We start from the raw sequence: 23,739 nt of genomic DNA, 5'->3' as shown, positions 1-23,739 counted from the left end.
TGCATTTTAATAGTATTAGTACTAATATAACAATAAAAACAACATCAGACCTGCAAAATAAAATCATTTTTATTGTTATTGTTTATATACTTAATACAAATATTGTGGTTATTTTATTATAATGATAGCAATATTAATATTTACTTTTTTATTGTACTACAATATTACCAGCAATTAATTATAATAAAATACATTTTAATACTAATACCACTATTATAATTATTATTATAACAACAACAGACCTGCAAAATGTAAGCATTTGTATTGTTGATGATGTTAATTTAATAATAATAATAATGATAATACAAATAATGCCGCTCACACCGGTGAATGAATGATAGGTGGTGGTCGGAGGGGCCGTAGGCGCAAATTGGCAGCCTCGCTTCCATCAGTCTACCCCAGGGCAGCTGTGGCTGCGAAAGTAGCTTACCACCACCAGGTGTGAATGAATGATGGGTTTTTAACATGTAAAGCGACTTTGGGTACTTAGAAAAGCGCTATATAAATCCCAGGTATTATTATTATTATTATTATAATAAATGTTGTGGTTATTTTATTATAACAATGTTGATAACATTATTAGTAATGTCAATAATTGTATTTCATTATATTATTAATAGATTTTTTATATAAAATAATACACCATCATCATGACTATAGTCTGTTTATTTTATATATACACACACGCGCACACACACATATATACACACACGCGCACACACACATATATACACACACGCAAACACATGTACATACACAAACACACACATATATATATATATATATATATATATACACATATATATATATATATATATATATATATATATATATATATATATATATATATATATATATATATATATATATATATATATATATATATATATATATATATATATATATATATATATATATATATTTATACAGTATATATACATACATATACACATTTACATACATACACATATATACATATACACAGTGTTGGGCTAGTTACTGAAAACCAGTAACTAGTTACAGTTAATAGTTACTTTAATTCAAAAGTAACTCAGTTACTAACTCAGTTATTTACATCAAAAAGTAATGCGTTACTGTGAAAAGTAACTAGTTACTTCTTTTTTAAAATTGTTTTCTATTTAAGGCTCCCATTAATGCCCTTTTAGCCTTCATTTCAGTACTGTTATTGCACTGGTGAATAATATTGCTAAGCAATGTGGTCTACATACAACACAAACAAAGTGGTCTACATACAACACACAAACAAAGTGGTCTACATACGACACAAACAAAGTGGTCTACATACGACACAAACAAAGTGGTCTACATACAACACAAGCAAAGTGGTCTACATACAACACAAACAAAGTGGTCTACATACGACACAAACAAAGTGGTCTACATACAACACAAACAAAGTGGTCTACATACGACACAAACAAAGTGGTCTACATACAACACAAACAAAGTGGTCTACATACAACACACAAACAATGTGCTCTACATACAACACACAAACAAAGTGGTCTACATACAACACACAAACAAAGTGGTCTACATACGACACAAACAAAGTGGTCTACATACAACACAAACAAAGTGGTCTACATACGACACAAACAAAGTGGTCTACATACAACACAAACAATGTGGTCTACATACAACACAAACAAAGTGGTCTACATACAACACAAACAAAGTGGTCTACATACGACACAAACAAAGTGGTCTACATACGACACAAACAAAGTGGTCTACATACAACACAAACAAAGTGGTCTACATACAACACAAACAAAGTGGTCTACATACGACACAAACAAAGTGGTCTACATACAACACAAACAAAGTGGTCTACATACAACACACAAACAAAGTGGTCTACATACAACACACAAAGACAAAGATATGTTTTAAAGGGCCAATTTATTTTGGGACAGAACAAATTGACAAAACTATTTTAAATAGCTGCAACATAACATACATAAGTAACAAACCACATAACAACATATCACAACATAGCTGTAAACCTGGCTACACCCAAGGAAGGCACACATGACATGATTATATGTCATGTCACTATATACCGCACACATACTGCTATACACAAAGCCTAACCTGGCGTTTTTTTCTCTCAAGGAATTGTGAAATAAAATAATGTCTTCAGGAAATCAACACTGTACTGAAGCCCAGAACACTCTACGCATTTCCCCAGTTTGGCCTGGCCCACTAGGATCCCTCTTTATGTTTGTGAACTTTATAGTCTATACATTTAGAGTGATGTGATAAACACTCTAGAAGTGTAGAATGAAAGAGTATATTAGAGAATTACAGAGTGTGTGTACCTTCAGTGATGAATGATGAGCAGAGGCACAGTTTGGAGTGTCTTCTTTAGCTCGCTTTCCATTTTTATGTAATCACTGTCCACTGTGTCCAGGAACTTGGAAAATGTTTTTTTTGCCATTTGCCTTTTTTGACGCCTGCTATCATGCTAATTAGCTGCCTGAAAGCGGGTGACTCCACTGTAGAAATAGCCTGCATGTCTTCTAGCACATACGCTGCAATGGTTCTATCAATGTTGTCCTGGCTAGCAGTCCCTCCGTTAAAATCCTTAGGTGGTGGTGAAGTGGCATCAGAGTCTGTGTCTCTTTACTAGCTTCGGCGAAGCATGTTGCTTTTGTAGCTGTTTCAGCAGATTTTAATTGCTGTTTTGGGCAGTAGATAGGATCTTTGATCCAAGACACAAGTTACATTTGACTAAAATGTTATTTTCTTTGTGCTCGACAAAAGGAAAGTATTGAGAATATCTCCATGTTAACAAACTCAGCTTCGGCTCCGCCATGATGTCTTGTTAGTAAACACAGACACGCCCCCCTGCCCCACACACACCGCGCCTCTTCTCTCCCTTGTGACACAAGAAGATTCAGAAGGACGACACCGCAGCAATAAAACACACTCAGATCTTCTCAGTTTCTAGCCGATACTATGTAAAAAATAACTTCAAATAACGCAGTAACACATCATGTAGTAACAATAACTGAGTTACTGAATATAAAAAATAACACGTTAGACTACTAGTTACGCCGAAAATAACGGCAGTGTTGGGACTAACGCGTTATATACACATATATATCTACATATGTATACATATATACATACACACACATATACATATATATATCTACATATATTTACACACACACACACACACACACACACACACACACACACACACACACACACACACACACACACACACACACACACACACACACACACACACACACACACACACACACACACACACACACACACACACACACACACACAAACACAAATAAATAAATATAAAACAACGTCGGAAATGTGTCCCGTGAAAAATCGTCCCACCGGAACTCTCTAATAACTAAAGTTCCTTGGGTGAATAATGTAAACTCACTACACCGGTATGTTTTAGCGCTTTCATGGCGAGTTTACTGACAGATATAAGTACGAACTTGACACTACTTTATATTAGAAATGGCAACAGTGGAGGATGAATGTCACATAACAAGAAGATAGAGAAAAAGAAGAAGCTTTGTAGTCGGCACCGACTACAAAAGGCGGAAGAGCGCAATTTTTCAGGATTTATGCAGATCCCAAATACAGATCAGCAGGTACCAGAAGGTAAGAAAAGTTGCTCTTGCATAATATTGCGAAACAAAACGCCAGATATGTCTTACCTTATACACACACCATAATAATACTCCTATGTTGAAGCACAGTACAATCCATCAAGCGGTGTGGCTTCATAGCTTACCAAAGTCCTACTAAAACATTTTGATAGATTTTTGAGCGCCGTGTGTAATGTTCTATATTTTCAATGGAACATATAAAATGTTTCTGTTGTTTACTTGAGTCATATTGCAGTCCACACGTATCTCTTATGTGTGACTGCCATCATATTGCAGTCTACACATATCATTTGTCTGACTGCCATCTACTGGTCATACTTATTTCACCATGTACCAAATGAAATAGCTTCGAGGTCGGTAAGCAAAATCAGAAATATTCCTCACATTTGGCGCACTGTCGAGTTTTGAGAGAAAAAAAATGATTGTCTGAAAAATATGTTTCTTAATTTTTGTTTCCTTTTTGAGTGGATAAGTGGATTGCTACAGGGAAGTTGAGGAAGCGCCGTGGCGGCGGCGGTGAATTAAGTGGCGTTCACTTGAAACTTATTTGAGAAACTTTTGAGGATGAATCGTGGTGTTGCTTCCTGTTTGTTGTTCTAACAACTGATGTGAACCGAATGTGACGACGTGTCATAATCACGACAGTAAGCGCAATGAAAAAATACAGGTAGCAGTACCGTTAGTCCAGAGTCTTCGGACCTGATTAGGAACCGGTACTAAATAATACCTGTCATCGGTATACATCCCTAATCAGGACACTCCTAGTGTAAATGCAGCCAACGACGACAGTTGCAGCTAAAAACCAAGGGTGAGCAGATCCAAATATCAACAGTATCGATGCCAACAGTAGGGGTGTATCAGATCAATTGATATTTTTAAGATTGATGTGCTTGTTTTTTTTTCCCAAACAAAAACTCCCAACAGGGAATGTATGCGTCCTTGAACACCGAAGGGCTTCTGGTGGGCAGACAGTCAACACATTTAAATGACTACCAGTAGGAGATTTTTGCATTTACAGAAGAATTTTGCACCCTTTGCTTTTTTTTTTTTTGCACAAACTGTTATATGCAATAAAAGGGAATAACAACATTGTTATCCTTTTGTTGGTATTGTTTCATTTATGTTAAAAAAAATGTGTGTTGAAACTATTTCTCTCAGTAACATTATTGTCCTGTCTTTTGTTCTACAAACCCCGTTTCCATATGAGTTGGGAAATGGTGTTAGATGTAAATATAAACGGAATACAATGATTTGCAAATCCTTTTCAAGCCATATTCAGTTGAATATGCTACAAAGACAACATATTTCATGTTCAAACTCATAAACTTTATTTTTTGTTGCAAATAATCATTAACTTTACAATTTGATGGCAGCAACACGTGACAAAGAAGTTGTGAAAGGTGGCAATAAATAGTGATAAAGTTGAGGAATGCTCATCAAACACTTATTTGGAACATCCCACAGGTGTGCAGGCTAATTGGGAACAGGTGGGTGCCATGATTGGGTATTAAAGTAGATTCCATGAAATGCTCAGTCATTCACAAACAAAGATGGGGCGAGGGTCACCACTTTGTCAACAAATGCCTGAGCAAATTGTTGAACAGTTTAAGAACAACCTTTCTCAAGCAGCTATTGCAAGGAATTGAGGGATTTCACCATCTACGCTCCGTAATATCATCAAAGGGTTCAGAGAATGTGGAGAAATCACTGCACGTAAGCAGCTAAGCCCGTGACCTTCCATCCCTCAGGCTGTACTGCATCAACAAGCCACATCAGTGTGTAAAGGATATCACCACATGGAACACTTCAGAAACCCACTGTCAGTAACTACAGTTGATCGCAACATCTGTAAGTGCAAGTTAAAACTCTCCTATGCAAGGCGAAAACCGTTTATCAACAACACCCAGAAACGCCGTTGGCTTCGCTGGGCCTGAGCTCATCTAAGATGGACTGATACAAAGTGGAAAAGTGTTCTGTGGTCTGACGAGTCCACATTTCAAATTGTTTTTGGAAACTGTGGACGTGGTGTCCTCCGGACCAAAGAGGAAAAGAACCATCCGGATTGTTCTAGGGTCAAAGTGTAAAAGGCAGCATGTGTGATGGTATGGGGGTGTATTAGTGGTCAAGACATGGGTAACTTACACATCTGTGAAGGCACCATTAATGCTGAAAGGTACATACAGCTTTTGGAGCAACATATGTTGCCATCCAAGCAACGTTACCATGGACGCCCCTGCTTATTTCAGCAAGACAATGCCAAGCCACGTGTTACATCAACGTGGCTTCATAGTAAAAGAGTGCGGGTACTAGACTGGCCTGCCTGTAGTCCAGACATTGAAAATGTGTGGCACCTGCAATGTGAGAAGGGAGACCCCCGGACTGTTGAACAACTTAAGCTGTACATCAAGCAAGAATGGGAAAGAATTCCACTTCAAAAATGTGTCTCCTCACTTCCCAAACCTTTACTGAGTGTTGTTCAAAGGAAAGGCCATGTAACACAGTGGTGAACATGCCCTTTCCCAACTACTTTGTAAAATAAAGTTTATGAGTTTGAACATGAAATATGTTGTCTTTGTAGCATATTCAACTGAATATGGCTTGAAAAGGATTCACAAATCATTGTATTCTGTTTATATTTACATCTAACACCATTTCCCAACTCATATGGAAACGGGGTTTGTATTTAAAATCAACAAATTAAAGACCAAAAAAATACAAAAATATTTCAATGATAACTACAAATTGGGGCTGGTATTTGTGATCAGCATTACTTGGAATTTAAATTCAGATACAATTTGCGGCATTGCCAACCCCCTTTGAAAAGTAACCTGGTAGAACGACTCTGGGGTAGATCCTTGGCCGACTCTTCATGACGGCGCAGTAGAAGGCGAAGTACACAGTGCTGGCCAGGAAAATCCCGCAGCAAAGCGCGTAGACGTAGTCCAGATCTGAGAGGGAGGGGAAACAACATTTTAGCTCCGAAATTGTCGATTGACAACCCAATTCAATATTTGCTTCTTTTATCCGAGGGGGTAAACACACGTACCGTAAAGACTGGCACCGTGGAAGATGCTGTCACGACATGATGAATGGCTCTTGATGTATAGGACGGGCGTGAAGCAGGACCCGTACAACACGCCTGACCCCACAGCCAGCATGCAGCCTCTGAGGACACACGCATGCAGCGGAACTGATGAAGCATATGACACAAGTGTTTGTGTCTTCTACGTGTATGACCGGGGGCTTGTTGTTCTTTTCACTTTTCAATTATTCCACTTTGTTTGACCTGTCACTTCTTACCTTTTGCAAGTCACATCAACATACCATTTCATGTGTTCCGAAACATGACTAATAGGCAAACCATCAAAAGGCATCCAAACCCATTGACGTGCAGTCAGGGGAGGCTGACTGAGCATTTCATGGAATCTACTTTTATACCCAATCATGGCACCCACCTGTTCCCAATTAGCCTGCACACCTGTGGGATGTTCCAAATAAGTGTTTGATGAGCATTCCTCAACTTTATCACTATTTATTGCCACCTTTCCCAACTTCTTTGTCACGTGTTGCAGCCATCAAATTATAAAGTTAATGATTATTGGCACAAAAAAAAATGTTTATGAGTTTGAACATGAAATATGTTGTCTTTGTAGCATATTCAACTGAATATGGCTTGAAAAGGATTTGCAAATCATTGTATTCCGTTTATATTTACATCTAACACCATTTCCCAACTCATATGGAAACGGGGTTTGTAAGTACTCTGTGTGTGTGCGTTGCCGAACATGCTCCTCTGCTCGTAAAACCAGCAATGTCACCACGTGACGATGACGCGCCGTTAAAATAAGGGAGGGGGGGAGGGGGGACTGGTACTTTTTAGAGGCGGTATAGTACCGAATATGATTCATTAGTATCGCGGTACTATACCAATACCCGTATAACGTACAACACTCTATACTCACCTATACAGAGTTTTTAATATGTTTGTTTAAAAAAAAAAAAAAAAAATCTATCTTTGTTGGAAAGGCTTTGAACATGTCAATAACAGCTGGACTAGCTAATCAAACCCATCATTGTTAAGGTGTGAAGGCTTACACAAGGCGTCTGCTCTTGGGTGCGATGTAGTCCATCCAGAACTCTGAGGACCTCGGCCTGTAGCTGCCTGAGCTTGCTCCCTACAAAAAGAAGACAAAGTCTAGCCAAATGATCGTCCTGATATCTTTGAGGAGAAGATGATTGGCGTGTACCAACCCCGTCCAGGAGTAGTGGAACCGTCTCGGGGTTGGGATGCAGCTGCACGTCCGCTTTCACAAAGAAAAAGATGAGTCCGCTAGAACATAGAAAACCACCATGTTTCAATTTGGTTGATGTAGGGAAGATCCCATCAAGGTTTCAAGCTGCCAGTGTCGATCATCCATGAGTGTCGATCAGTCAATCTAATTACTCTCCTATCTTGTATACACCGATACCATACTAAGGGTCGACCCCCCCGCCCCGCACTTTACATTGAAGCTCTAGACCAGGGGTCGGCAACCCAAAATGTTGAAAGAGCCATATTGGACCAAAAAAACAAAAACAAATCTGTCTGGAGCCGCAAAAAAATAAAAGCCATATTACATGTGTCATGAGATGTAAATTTAATTAAGAGGACTTAAAGGAAACTAAATGAGCTCAAATATAGCTACAAATTAGGCATAATGATGCAATATGTACATATAGCTAGCCTAAATAGCATGTTAGCATCGATTAGCTTGCAGTCCTGCAGTGACCAAATATGTCTGATTAGCACTTCACACAAGTCAATAACATCAACAAAACTCACCTTTGTGCACTCATGTACAACGTTAAAAGTGTGGTGGACAAAATGAGACAGAAAAAGAAGTGGCATAAAACACGTCCTAGAAAGTCGGAGAAAGTTATGCATGTAAACAAGACTATACGGTGAGTTCAAGGACCGCCAAAATAAGTAGGACAAAACGGCGCTCGCCAAATACTTGAATCAGTGAAGCATATTTAATATAAACAGTGTGATTTATAACAATTACGGAGGTTTGTGTCATGTTTGTCCTCCTACAGAAACCATACTAAAACAAAAAAATTGATTTTTTTCCCCCTCATCTTTTTCCATTCTTCATACATTTTTGAAAAATCTCCAGAGAGCCACTAGGGCGGCGCTAAAGAGCCGCATGCGGCTCTAGAGCCGCGGGTTGCCGACCCCCGCTCTAGACCAAGGGTGTCAAACTCAAATACTAAGTGGGCCAAAATGTCAAAGTGAACAAAGCCGCGGGCCAAGGTTGGACAAATGAACCTTTTAATAGGGACCCAAACAAGTTTTAATAGGGACCCAAACAAGTTTTAATAGGGACCCAAACAAGTTTTGCATAGAATTTTGAACAAGCAAAGCTTATAAAACTTTATAGTGACATGCAACATCCAGTTTCAAATAATAATGAAAACAATATCAATGGCATATCAAATACAATTTAAATAAAAATTGAATGCCTCTTTTCTATTTGCAGCCTTCTGAGGTAAATATCAACATGAACTTTTTCCACAGGCTAATAAATTAGAAAATAAAATAACAATGAATAAAACAACCATTCAGGACTTTAAAGTGCTCAGTTTGCAACACACTGATCTAATCTGATGTGCCCAAGCCAGATACCTGACATCTTTTCTGGGATGCTAGCTCATTCATGTCGGGGCTCAGGTTTTGAGCTGAGGCAACCCTCATTATCCAACCAAGGTGTTCATCAGTCATTATATCTCCTAGTCCGCCGGGGGCGTGCCTTAAAGGCACTGCCTTCAACGTCGACTACGAGCTGTCGTCACGTCCGCTTTTCATCCATTCTAACAACGTGCCGGCCCGATCACAAAATATGTGCGGCGTCTGTATGCGCAAACATGAGGTCGCAAGGCATACTTAATCAACAGCGATACAGGTTACACTGAGGGTGGCCGTATAAACAACTTTAAAGGCCTACTGAAATGCGATTTTCTTATTTAAACGGGGATAGCAGATCCATTCTATGTGTCATACTTGATCATTTTGCGATATTGCCAAATTTTTGCTGAAAGGATTTAGTAGAGAACATCGACGATAAAGTTGGCAACTTTTGATGGCTGATAAAAAAGCCTTGCCTGTAGCAGAAGTAGCGTGACGTCACAGGTTGTGGAGCTCCTCACATCTGCACATTGTTTACAATCATGGCCACCAGCAGCAAGAGCGATTCGGACCGAGAAAGCGACGATTACCCCATTAATTTGAGCGAGGATGAAAGGTTTGTGGATGAGGAAAGTGAGAGTGAAGGACTAGAGGGCAGTGGAAGCGATTCAGATAGGGAAGATGCTGTGAGAGGCGGGTGGGACCTGATATTCAGCTGGGAATGACTACAACAGTAAATAAACACAAGACATATATATACTCTATTAGCCACAACACAACCAGGCTTATATTTAATATGTCACATAACAAACACCTCCCCCCTCCCGTCCATATAACCCGCCAATACAAATCAAACACCCGCACAACATACTCAATCCCACAGCCCAAAGTACCGTTCACCTCCGCAAAGTTCATACAGCACATATATTTCCCCAAAGTTACGTACGTGACATGCACATAGCGGCACGCACGTACGGGCAAGCTGCGTATTCACGGTACCGCGTCTGCTATCCAACTCAAAGTCCTCCTGGTAAGAGTCTCTGTTGTCCCAGTTCTCCACAGGCCAATGGTAAAGCTTGACTGTCACCTTTCGGGAATGTAAACAATGAAACACCGGCTACGTGTTTGTGTTGCTGCAGCCGGCCGCTAATACACCGCTTCCCACCTACAGCTTTCTTCTTTGCTGTCTTCATTGTTCATTATACAAATTGCAAAAGATTCACCAACACAGATGTCCACAATGCTGTGGAATTTTGCCATGAAAACAGACGACTTAATAGCTGTCCACAATGCTGTCCCAAAATGTCCGCTACAAACGTCATCATACCGAGACGTTTTCAGCAGGATATTTTGCGGGAAATGTAAAATGTCCCTTTATAAGTTAACCCGGCCGTATTGGCATGTGTTGCAATGTTAAGATTTCATCATTGATGTATGAACTATCAGACTGCGTGGTCGCTAGTAGTGGCTTTCAGTAGGCCTTTAACACGGTTACAAATATACGCCACACTGTGAACACACACCAAACAAGAATGACAAACACATTTTGGGAGAACACCAGCACCGTAACACAACATAAACACAACAGAACAAATACCCAGAACCCTTTGCAGCACTAACTCTTCCGGGACGCTACAAAATACCCCCCCCCCCCCACACACACACACACACCTTGTAATTACCAAATGTGGCCCACGGGCTAGAGTTTGACACCCATGCCTTAAAGCAGGGGTGTCCAAACTTTTTCCACTGAGGGCCGCACACTGAAAAATCAAAGCAAGCGGGGGGGGGGGGGCCATTTTGATATTTTTTATTTTAAAAACCAATACAATATATGTATAAAAAATATACATTTAGGCCTCCACTCAGGCTTGATACCTGGGACTCCAAAGGGTTTAGGTTAAAAAAAATTAAAAAAGTCATTATTTAGTATTATTAGTATTATTATTATTCAAAGTTTAAATATCTAGATCAATATTAGGTCTATCTGTCAATATAATGCTTTTTTTTTTTTTTTAAGATTTAAGTTGTATGCCCTTTTTGTCAAAGAAAACCCAGTTTTTTTTGGAAAAAACACAAAATATGAAATATTTTCCCCCAATAAAATTTTAAAGTGGAACATTTCATATGATTTAATAATTGGAGCTCATAACATAACTCATAACAACATTAATTTTAATGTATTATAATTTTTTGAGCAATGACACTTAAAAAAAAAAAAAGTCCCACTACAATTATTGGGGATCCAAAAGGGTCCTGCTCGGTAAAGTGTTAAAATAAATCGTAATTTTAAAAAAACTATTATTAACACAATAGTCTCGAGATCAACTTCAGATCTATCTGTCAATTATAACTTGAATTGTTGTTTATTATGTTCCTTGTTTGTTCATTTTAGGCCCTTCTTTTAAAAAAAACAACCCAAAAAACTGTTTTTTTATATGGCAAACACAAAATATGCAACATTTTCCCCCAAAAATATCTCAAAGTGGAATATTTAATGTGACCTAATTGGAGCCTTGAATAGGTCAATAATTCATCATGACATTGTTTTTGATTCATTATTATGTTTTAAAGAAAGAAACAGCCTGCATGACAGCTTAGTATTATTAGAGTCAACATAGCAACATTTTATTGTCACCTGCTTACTCTTTAATACTACTTCTTATGTTTTTTTTTTGTTTTTTTTTAAATCGTATTTTTAGAATGTGCCGTGGGGCCGTTCAAAAATAACCTGCGGGCCGCACTTTGGACACCCCTGCCTTAAAGAAACCACTACAATAGAATATTCATACACATTGGCCCCCCACACACGTTTTTTTCTATCAATCTATCAATTATTGACCTATTCAAGGCTCCAATGACGTCACATCTGAGATATTTTGGGGGAAAATGTTGCATATTTTGTGTTTGCCGTATAAAAAACTGAGCTGTTTTTTTTTTTATAAAGGGCCTAAAACGAACAAACGAAAAACATAAACAACAATAAAACGTATAATTGACAAATAGATCTGAAGTTGATCTCGAGATTATTGTGTTAAAAGTCAACAGTAAAAAAAAAATATAAATGATATTTTAACACTATAATTATTTGGATCCCCAATAATTTCAGTGTGATTTGTTTTGAAGTGTCATTGCTCAAAAAATAATAATGAATTAAAATCAATATTATGAGTTATTGACCTTTTTAAGGCTCCAATTATTATATAATCTCAAATATTCCACTTAAAAATTTTATTGGGTGAAAATATTGCATATTTTGTATTTTTTCCATAAAAAAAACAGGGTTTTCTTTGACAAAAAGAGCATAGAACTTAAATCTTTAAAAACGCTATATTGACAGACAGACCTAATGTTGATCTAGAGATTTAAAACTTGAATAATAATAATAATAATAATACTGAATAATGACACGTTTTTAATATTTTTTTGATCAAAACCCTTTGGGGTCCCCGAGATCAAGCCTGAGTGGAGGCCGAAATGTATATTTTTTATACATATATTGTATTGGTTTTTAAAGGCCTACTGAAATGATTTTTTTTTATTTAAACGGGAATATCAGAATATCAGTATGTCATACTTGATCATTTCGCGATATTGCCATATTTTTGCTGAAAGGATTTAGTAGAGAAAATCGACGATAAAGTTGGCAACTTTTGCTCGCTGATAAAAAAAAGCCTTGCCTGTAGCGGAAGTAGCGTGACGTCACAGGAGCTAGTATTCCTCACAATTCCCCGTTGTTTACAATGGAGCGAGAGAGATTCGGACCGAGAAAGTGATGATTACCCCATTAATTTGAGCGAGGATGAAAGATTCGTAGATGAGGAACGTTACAGTGAAGGACTAGAGTGCAGTGCAGGACGTATCTTTTTTCGCTCTGACCGTAACTTAGGTACAAGCTGGCTCATTGGATTCCACACTCTCTCCTTTTTCTATTGTGGATCACGGATTTGTATTTTAAACCACCTGGGATACTATATCCTCTTGAAAATGGACATTCAGTGCCTTTTATCTCCACGACAATACATCGGCGAAATGCTTTAGCTACGAGCTAACGTGATAGCATCGTGCTTTAACTGCATATAGAAACAAAAGAAATAAACCCCTGACTGGAAGTATAGATAGAAAATCAACAATACTATTAAACCGTGGACATGTAAATACACGGTTAATGCTTTCCAGGCTGGCGAAGGTTAACAATGTTGTGCTAACGACGCCATTGAAGCTTACTTAGCAACCGGACTGCACAGAGCTATGCTAAAAACATTAGCTCTCCACCTACGCCAGCCAGCCCTCATCAACACCCGTGCTCACCTGCGTTCCAGCGATCGGCAGAAGGACGAAGGACTTCACCCGATGCGTTTGGCGGCCCGGAGACGTAGGAAGTCAAGGTGAAGTCGGCGGCTAGCGCGGCTAGCGCTCCAACAAAGTCCTCCTGGTTGTGTTGCTGTAGTCCGCTGCTAATACACCAATCCCACCTACAACTGTCTTCTTTGCAGCCTTCATTGTTCATTAAAAAAATTGCAAAAGATGTCCAGAATACTGTGGAATTATGAAATGAAAACAGAGCTTTTTGTATAGGATTCTACGGGGTACCATAACTTCCGTTACTCGGACTTCGTCACGCGCATACGTCATCATACCGCGATGTTTCAGCCGGATATTTCCCGGGAAATGTAAAATGTCACTTTATAAGTTAACCCAGCCGTATTGGCATGTGTTGCAATGTTAAGATTTCATCATTGATATATAAACTATCAGACTGCGTGGTCGCTAGTAGTGGCTTTCAGTAGGCCTTTAAAATAAAAATATCAAAATGGCCCCCGCTTGCTTTGATGTTTCAGTGTGCGGCCCTCAGTGGGAAAAGTTTGGACACCCCTGCTTTAAGCTCTTGCACTATTTTTTACCCTTAAAAAGTTTGTCAAAATAAATATCATCAGAACATTTGAGCATTATGTTTGTGTTCAATTACAGTGTTTTTATCCTAAACATTCCTGCCACTATATGTTACACACTTTTGTTTACAAAAGCCAAAAGCAGTGAAGTTGGCACATTGCGTAAATGGTAAAAAAACAAAACAGAATACAATGATTTTCAACCTTTATTCAATTCAATAGACTGCAAAGACCAGAAACTTAACATTTAAACTGGAAATGATTTAAAAAATTTTTGTGCAAATATTAGCTCATTTGGAATTTGATGCCTGCAACATGTTTCAAAAAAGCTGGCACAAGTGGCAAAAAGGACTGATAAAGTTGAGGAATGCTCATCAAACACTTATTTGGAACATCCCACAGGTGTGCAGGCTAATTGGGAACAGGTGGGTGCCATGATTGGGTATAAAAGTAGATTCCATGAAATGCTCAGTCATTCACAAACAAGGATGGGGCGAGGGTCACCACTTTGTCAACAAATGAAGTGAAGTGAATTATATTTATGTAGCACTTTTCTCTAGTGACTCAAAGCTCTTTTACATAGTGAGACCCAAATATCTAAGTTACATTTCAACTCGTGTGGGTGACACTGGGAGCAGGTGGGTAAAGTGTCATGCCCAAGGACACAACGGCAGTGACTAAGATGGCGGAAGCGGGGATCGAACCTGGAACCCTCGAGTTGCTGGCACGGCCACTCTACCAACCGAGCTATACCGCCCTACAACAGCAACAGAGGAATTTAGGGATTTCACCATCTACGCTCCGTAATATCATCAAAAGGAGAATGTGGAGAAATCACTGCACGTAACATTAAATGCCCGTGACTTTCCATCTCTCATCATAAAGCGACATCAGTGTGTAAAGGATATCACCACATGGGCTCAGGAACACTTCAGAAACCCACTGTCAGTAACTACAGTTGGTCGCTACATCTGTAAGTGCAAGTTAAAACTCCACTATGCAAAGCCATTTATCAACAACACCCAGAAACATCGCTGGGCCTGAGCTCATCTAAGATGGACTGATGCAAAGTGGAAAAGTGTTCTGTGGTCTGACGAGTCCACATTTCAAATTGTTTTTGGAAACTGTGGACGTCGTGTCCTCCGGACCAAAGAGGAAAAGAACCATCCGGATTGTTCTAGGGTGAAAGTGTAAAAGGCAGCATGTGTGATGGTATGGGGGTGTATTAGTGGCCAACACATGGGTAACTTACACACCTGTGAAGGCACCATTAATGCTGAAAAGGTACATACAGCTTTTGGAACAACATATGTTGTAATCTAAGCAACGTTACCATGGACGCCCCTGCTTATTTCAGCAAGACGATGCCAAGCCAGGTGTTACAACAGCGTGGCTTCATAGTAAAAGAGTGTGGGTACTAGACTGGCCTGCCTGTAGTCCAGACATTGAAAATGTGTGAAGGCAAAAATCTGAGAAGGGAGACTGTTGAACAACTTAAGCTGTACATCAAGCAAGAATGGGAAAGAATTGCACTTCAAAAATGTGTCTCCTCACTTCCCAAACCTTTACTGAGTGTTGTTCAAAGGAAAGGCCATGTAACACAGTGGTGAACATGCCTCTGTGACAACTTTTGTGCAATGTGTTGCTGCCATTAAATTACAAGTTAATGATTATTTGCAAAAAACAAATTCCCAGTGTGAACATGAAATATCTTGTCTTTGCAGTCTATTCAATTGATTATAAGTTGAAAATGATTAGCAAATCATCGTATTTTGTTGTTATTTACCATTTAAACGTGACAACTTCACTGCTTTTGGATTTTGAACGGTACTGCAATAATATCATACCTCGGCCTAGCAATGGCCTTATTCTTGTCTGCTTCTGCTTGCTCTTACTTGGTATGTAACATGTTTAACTGCGTCCTCCAGTGATAATGCTACTTCTAAAGAAATGTAGTTAATTTGCCACAATGGCGGTGACCATTATGAACTCAGGGGAGCAGCTCCACACCGTGTATGGACGTACCAGAGCCGCCTTAATTGGCCGGTGTTGTCCAGAACATAGCCTTTGTGCTGGAAATTGGCGGGTTTAAAGATTCTAGTCAGCCCTTTGGGAAATGGAAGGTTCACCTGAGCAGACATAATGCAGCACCACAGTCATTCAAGACGGGCCTGGAAACATCCTCAGCAGCAATCCCAAACCAGCCGAACCTGAGAGACAGCGAGAAGCTTCCATTAACCCGAGACTCCAATCAGACACGCGGATGATCACTAGACTCTAGCAGAGGGCACGCTTGATTAGAAGATGGACTAACTCACCTTGACGTGGCCCAGCCAATCAGCAAACTGGACGACCCCCAAATCAAAATCCCCAGGCCGAGGCCAATGGCCTTAACGATGGGAACGGCCGTTATACTCCCTGCAAGTGACAAGACATACCATGTTCAACCCACCAAACTTGACTAACGAGTACAAGTGACAAGACATACCACGTTCAACCCACCAAACTTGACTAACGAGTACAAGTGACAAGACATACCATGTTCAACCCACCAAACTTGACTAACGAGTACAAGTGACAAGACATACCACGTTCAACCCAACAAACTTGACTAACGAGTACAAGTGACAAGACATACCACGTTCAACCCACCAAACTTGACTAACGAGTACAAGTGACAAGACATACCACGTTCAACCCACCAAACTTGACTAACGAGTACAAGTGACAAGACATACCATGTTCAACCCACCAAACTTGACTAACGAGTACAAGTGACAAGACATACCACGTTCAACCCACCAAACTTGACTAACGAGTACAAGTGACAAGACATACCATGTTCAACCCACCAAACTTGACTAACGAGTACAAGTGACAAGACATACCACGTTCAACCCACCAAACTTGACTAACGAGTACAAGTGACAAGACATACCACGTTCAACCCACCAAACTTGACTAACGAGTACAAGTGACAAGACATACCATGTTCAACCCACCAAACTTGACTAACGAGTACAAGTGACAAGACATACCATGTTCAACCCACCAAACTTGACTAACGAGTACAAGTGACAAGACATACCATGTTCAACCCACCAAACTTGACTAACGAGTACAAGTGACAAGACATACCACGTTCAACCCACCAAACTTGACTAACGAGTACAAGTGACAAGACATACCACGTTCAACCCACCAAACTTGACTAACGAGTACAAGTGACAAGACATACCATGTTCAACCCACCAAACTTGACTAACGAGTACAAGTGACAAGACATACCACGTTCAACCCACCAAACTTGACTAACGAGTACAAGTGACAAGACATACCACGTTCAACCCACCAAACTTGACTAACGAGTACAAGTGACAAGACATACCATGTTCAACCCACCAAACTTGACTAACGAGTACAAGTGACAAGACATACCACGTTCAACCCACCAAACTTGACTAACGAGTACAAGTGACAAGACATACCACGTTCAACCCACCAAACTTGACTAACGAGTACAAGTGACAAGACATACCATGTTCAACCCACCAAACTTGACTAACGAGTACAAGTGACAAGACATACCATGTTCAACCCACCAAACTTGACTAACGAGTACAAGTGACAAGACATACCATGTTCAACCCACCAAACTTGACTAACGAGTACAAGTGACAACACTCCTCGCATTTTAATCAAACATTTGTTTATGACGTTTTATCTTGTCCAGGCATACAACGGAAAGAAAAACTGCTCACTGTAATGTGGACATCATTAGACAAGTACCATATTTTGCGAACCATAGGGCGCACCGGATTATAAGGCGCATTAAAGGAGTCTTATTATTATTATTAATTTCTAAATGTAAAAGACTTCCTTGTGGTCTACATAACATGTAATGCTGCTTCTTTGCTCAAAATGTTGCATAGATGATGTTTTACTCATCATCTTCAACTCACTTTCTGACAGTCTCTTCAGTTTTGTGGGCGCTCTTATTTACGTGCCTCCACTTGGACAGCGTCATCTTTGTTGTAGCGGTGTAGCGTGCAAGCTAACTGTTTTAATGACATTCACACTCTACTTCCTCATCCGTAAACAACAGTAAGGCTGGAAATGTGTCCCGTGAAAAACCGTCCGACCGGAACTCTCTACTACCTAAAGTTCCTTGGGTGAATAATGTAAAGTCACTACACCGGTATGTTTTAGTGCTTTCATGGTGAGTTTACTGACAGATATAAGTAAGAACTTTACACTACTTTATATTAGAAATGGCAACAGTGGAGGATGAATGTCACATAACAAGAAGGTAGAGAAAAAGAAGAAGCTTATCGACTACAAAGGCGGACCCGCACAGTTTTTCCTCGACTTATGCAGATCCCAAATACAGATCAGCAGGTACCAGAAGGTAAGAAAAGTTGCTTTTGCGTAATATTGCGAAACAAAACGCCAGATAATACGTCTTACCTTATAAACACACCATAATAATACTCCCATGTTGAAGCACAGTACAATCCATCAAGTGGTGTGGCTTCATAGCTTACCAACGTCCTACTAAAACATGTTGATACATTTTTGAGCACCATGTGTAATGTTCTATATTTTCCAATGGAACACATTATGTTTTTGTTTTAGTCTTGTTCGGTTTTGTTTTTGGACTCTTTGTGCACTCTTGTTTGTTTTGTCACCATAGCAACCCATTAGTTGTCACCTGTCATGTCACGCACCTGTCTCACGCGTTGCACTCGCACACCTGTCACTAATCATGTCACTGCCTGTCTGTTGATCGTCCTGGTGACATTATCTATCCTATAGCTACTTCTGACACCCCTGCTACCTCGTTTTGTCTTCATGCTACCAGAGTTCCATGCCAAGTAAGTTTTTGTTTATTGTTCATAGTTTCTGCCTTTGTGCAAGTTTTGTTTCATTAGTCAAGATTGTTCTCCGCCATTGTGCGAGCCTTTTGTTTGCTTCCTTTTTTGTAGTCTGTTAGTGTTTACCATAAAAGATGTACTTACATTCACGCCTTGCCCGCGCCAACTTACCTTTGCATTCTGGGAAAACAAAACAACCCAAGGTCCACGAATTGACACATATAAAATGTTGGTGTTGTTTACTTGAGTCATATTGCCATCATAGTGCAGCCTACACCTATCTCTTATGTTTGACAGCCATCTACTGGTCACACTTATCATTACACCATATACCAAATAAAATTGCTTTGAGGAGGGTAAGTTCAACCAAACTCTTTCCTTACATCAGACACACCGGGTTATAAGGCACACTGTTGAGTTTTGAGGAAGAAAAATGATTTTAAGTGCGCCTTATAGTGCGTAAGATATGCTATTTTAAATCACTAAGGCTGTCAAAGTTATTGCAACAGCGCGTTAACTATAAATTACGTTAACAGCACAATTTTTTTTTTCACCCTCACACACCGTAGTGTGGAGTAAGGTATTGTAGATAAGTTAACGAGTTACAGATGAGCCACAAGCAGGAAAATAGAGAGCAGTAAAGCATAAAGGGTACATTTTTTGAAAGCCCAGGTCCAAGGCCGTGGCAAGAACGTTCTCCCGACAAGACAAAACCTTTTTTGTTTTTCCAACGATCGCCGTGAAGCGTCGCAATGGTGCAACTTCAAGCTGCCGCGCTTGCATTCAGACAGGTAGGTGTAGCTTCACGTCCGTGTTTCAATGAGTTTAGTGCATTGATAAGAGCAAATATACAAACCCCGTATGAGTTGGGAAATGGTGTTAGATGTAAATATAAACGGAATACAATGATTTGCAAATCCTTTTCAAGCCATATTCATTTGAATATGCTACAAAGACAACATATTTCATGTTCAAACTCATAAACTTTATTTATTTTTTTGCAAATAATCATTAACTTTAGAATTTGATGGCAGCAACACGTGACAAAGAAGTTGGGAAAGGTGGCAATAAATACTGATAAAGTTGAGGAATGCTAATCAAACACTTACCGTAATTTCCGGACTATAAGCCGCACCTGACTATAAGCCGCACCAGCTACATTTAGGGGAAAATACAGATTGCTTCATATATAAGCCGCACCAGCTACATTTAGGGGAAAATACAGATTGCTTCATATATAAGCCGCACCAGTAATTAGTAATTAGCGTAGTATATAGTGTAATTAGCGTAGTATATAGTGTAATTAGCGTAGTATATAGTATAATTAGCGTAGTATGTAGTGTAATTAGCGTAGTATGTAGTGTAATTAGCGTAGTATATAGTGTAATTAGCGTAGTATGTAGTGTAATTAGCGTAGTATGTAGTGTAATTAGCGTAGTATGTAGTGTAATTAGCGTAGTATATAGTGTAATTAGCGTAGTATGTAGTGTAATTAGCGTAGTATATAGTGTAATTAGCGTAGTATGTAGTGTAATTAGCGTAGTATATAGTGTAATTAGCGTAGTATATAGTGTAATTAGCGTAGTATGTAGTGTAATTAGCGTAGTATATAGTGTAATTAGCGTAGTATGTAGTGTAATTAGCGTAGTATACAGTGTAATTAGCGTAGTATATAGTGTAATTAGCGTAGTATATAGTGTAATTAGCGTAGTATATAGTGTAATTAGCGTAGTATGTAGTGTAATTAGCGTAGTATATAGTGTAATTAGCGTAGTATGTAGTGTAATTAGCGTAGTATGTAGTGTAATTAGCGTAGTATATAGTGTAATTAGCGTAGTATGTAGTGTAATTAGCGTAGTATATAGTGTAATTAGCGTAGTATGTAGTGTAATTAGCGTAGTATGTAGTGTAATTAGCGTAGTATATAGTGTAATTAGCGTAGTATATAGTGTAATTAGCGTAGTATATAGTGTAATTAGCGTAGTATATAGTGTAATTAGCGTAGTATATAGTGTAATTAGCGTAGTATGTAGTGTAATTAGCGTAGTATATAGTGTAATTAGCGTAGTATATAGTGTAATTAGCGTAGTATATAGTGTAATTAGCGTAGTATGTAGTGTAATTAGCGTAGTATATAGTGTAATTAGCGTAGTATATAGTGTAATTAGCGTAGTATGTAGTGTAATTAGCGTAGTATATAGTGTAATTAGCGTAGTATGTAGTGTAATTAGCGTAGTATACAGTGTAATTAGCGTAGTATATAGTGTAATTAGCGTAGTATATAGTGTAATTAGCGTAGTATATAGTGTAATTAGCGTAGTATGTAGTGTAATTAGCGTAGTATATAGTGTAATTAGCGTAGTATGTAGTGTAATTAGCGTAGTATGTAGTGTAATTAGCGTAGTATATAGTGTAATTAGCGTAGTATGTAGTGTAATTAGCGTAGTATATAGTGTAATTAGCGTAGTATGTAGTGTAATTAGCGTAGTATGTAGTGTAATTAGCGTAGTATATAGTGTAATTAGCGTAGTATATAGTGTAATTAGCGTAGTATATAGTGTAATTAGCGTAGTATATAGTGTAATTAGCGTAGTATATAGTGTAATTAGCGTAGTATATAGTGTAATTAGCGTAGTATATAGGGGTTCCTGCTACCACGGAGGGGATTGTCGGGACAGAGATGACTGTTTGGGAACGCAAAGCGTCCCATTTATTAACAATAAATCTTTCAATCAAACTTTCACATCTTTGACATGGCGAACAGCATTCGTGCAGAGTACAAATAATACAACGCTGCAAAGTAATACAAAGTGCTCGCCTGTACGTTATCAAAATAAGCAGCCTACCTGTATATGAAAAGTCAGTCTTTAATCATTGTGTCATCGTCTTCCTCCTGCGTACTAAAACCACCCAAATCCTCTTCGTCGCTGTCGGAGAAGAACAGGCCGTATATAAGTCGCACCCTTGTATAAGCCGCAGGGACCAGAACCAGGGGAAAAAGTAGCGGCTTATAGTCCGGAAATTACGGTATTTGGAACATCCCACAGGTGAGCAGGCCAATTGGGAACAGGTGGGTGCCATGATTGGGTATAAAAACAGCTTCCCAAAAAATGCTCAGTCATTCACAAGAAAGGATGGGGCGAGGTACACCACTTTTTCCACAACTGCGTGAGCAAATAGTCAAACAGTTTAAGAACAACCTTTCCCAAAGTGCAATTGCAAGGAATTGAGGGATTTCACCATCTACGCTCCGTAATATCATCAAAAGGTTCAGAGAATCTGGAGAAATCACTCCACGTAAGCAGCATGGCTGGAAACCAAAATTGAATGAGCGTGACCTTCCATCCCTCAGACGGCACTGTATCAAAAACCCACATCAATCTCTAAAGGATATCACCACATGGGCTCAGGAACACTTCAGAAAACCACTGTCAGTAACTACAGTTGGTCGCTACATCTGTAAGTGCAAGTTAAAACTCTACTGTGCAAAACGAAAGCCATTTATCAACAACACCCAGAAACGCCGCCGGCTTCTCTGGGCCCGAGATCATCTAAGATGGACTCATGCAAAGTGGAAAAGTGTTCTGTGGTTTGACGAGTCCACATTTCAAATTGTTTTTGGAATTATTCAACATTGTGTCATCCGGACCAAAGGGGAAGCGAACCATCCAGACTGTTATCGACGCAAAGTTCAAAAGGCAGCATGTGTGATGGTATGGGGGTGTATTAGTGGCCAAGACATGGGTAACTTACACATCTGTGAAGGCACCATTAATGCTGAAAGGTACACACAGGTTTTGGAACAACATATGCAGCCATCTAAGCGCCGTCTTTTTCCCGGACGCCCCTGCTTATTTCAGCAAGACAATGCCAAGCCACATTCAGCACGTGTTACAACAGCGTGGCTTCGTAAAAAAAGAGTGCGGGTACTTTCCTGGCCCGCCTGCAGTCCAGACCTGTCTCCCATGGAAAATGTGTGGCGCATTATGAAGCCTAAAATAGCAGAAGGGAGACCCCGGACTGTTGAACCACTGAAGCTCTACAAAAAACAAGAATGGGAAAGAATTCCACTTTCAAAGCTTCAACAATTAGTTTCCTCAGTTCCCAATCGTTTACTGAGTGTTGTTAAAAGGAAAGGCCATGTAACACAGTGGTGAACATGCCCTTTCCCAACTACTTTGGCACGTGTTGCAGCCTTGAAATTCTAAGTTCATTATTATTTGCAAAAAAAAAATAAAGTTTATGAGTTTGAACATGAAATATGTTGTCTTTGTAGCATATTCAACTGAATATGGCTTGAAAAGGATTTGCAAATCATTGTATTCCGTTTATATTTACATCTAACACCATTTCCCAACTCATATGGAAACGGGGTTTGTATTACAAACTTGTCTGTCTGGGGTACAATAATAATAATGATGAAAAATGACATCTATCTGCGATCAATCGTGGTTAATATTGAGTTAACTATGAACAAAATGTGATTAATCACAATTAAATATTTTAACCGTTTGATGGCCCTAACAATAATTATATGAATGCACCAATGAGTGCTCTAATACATACAAAGTGCTTATGTAAGCTACTTTTTAAAAACATTTATTTTGTTAGCACAGATGCACTGGTATTGTTAA

General features: G+C 39.1%; 1 protein-coding gene across 2 annotated transcripts in view; it reads right to left on the bottom strand.

The window, feature by feature from the left end:
* The window catches only part of LOC133645239 (transmembrane protein 144-like), a 78,013-nt gene that overhangs the window by 37,974 nt on the left and 16,300 nt on the right, over positions 1 to 23,739 (bottom strand). For both annotated transcript variants that reach the window (XM_062040136.1, XM_062040138.1), the window contains exons 4-9: positions 16,550 to 16,649; positions 16,361 to 16,441; positions 7,926 to 8,004; positions 7,770 to 7,849; positions 6,721 to 6,839; positions 6,503 to 6,622 (exon numbers count right to left, since the gene is read on the bottom strand). In XM_062040136.1, the coding sequence (XP_061896120.1) occupies positions 6,503 to 6,622; positions 6,721 to 6,839; positions 7,770 to 7,849; positions 7,926 to 8,004; positions 16,361 to 16,441; positions 16,550 to 16,649 (579 nt within the window). The remainder of the gene's footprint in view (positions 1 to 6,502; positions 6,623 to 6,720; positions 6,840 to 7,769; positions 7,850 to 7,925; positions 8,005 to 16,360; positions 16,442 to 16,549; positions 16,650 to 23,739) is intronic.

This window comes from Entelurus aequoreus, linkage group LG28 (assembly GCF_033978785.1).
Source record: "Entelurus aequoreus isolate RoL-2023_Sb linkage group LG28, RoL_Eaeq_v1.1, whole genome shotgun sequence".
Taxonomy (NCBI): domain Eukaryota; kingdom Metazoa; phylum Chordata; class Actinopteri; order Syngnathiformes; family Syngnathidae; genus Entelurus; species Entelurus aequoreus.
The sequence above is the reverse complement of the archived record's forward strand: the minus strand, read 5'-3'. Positions and strand labels throughout refer to the sequence as shown.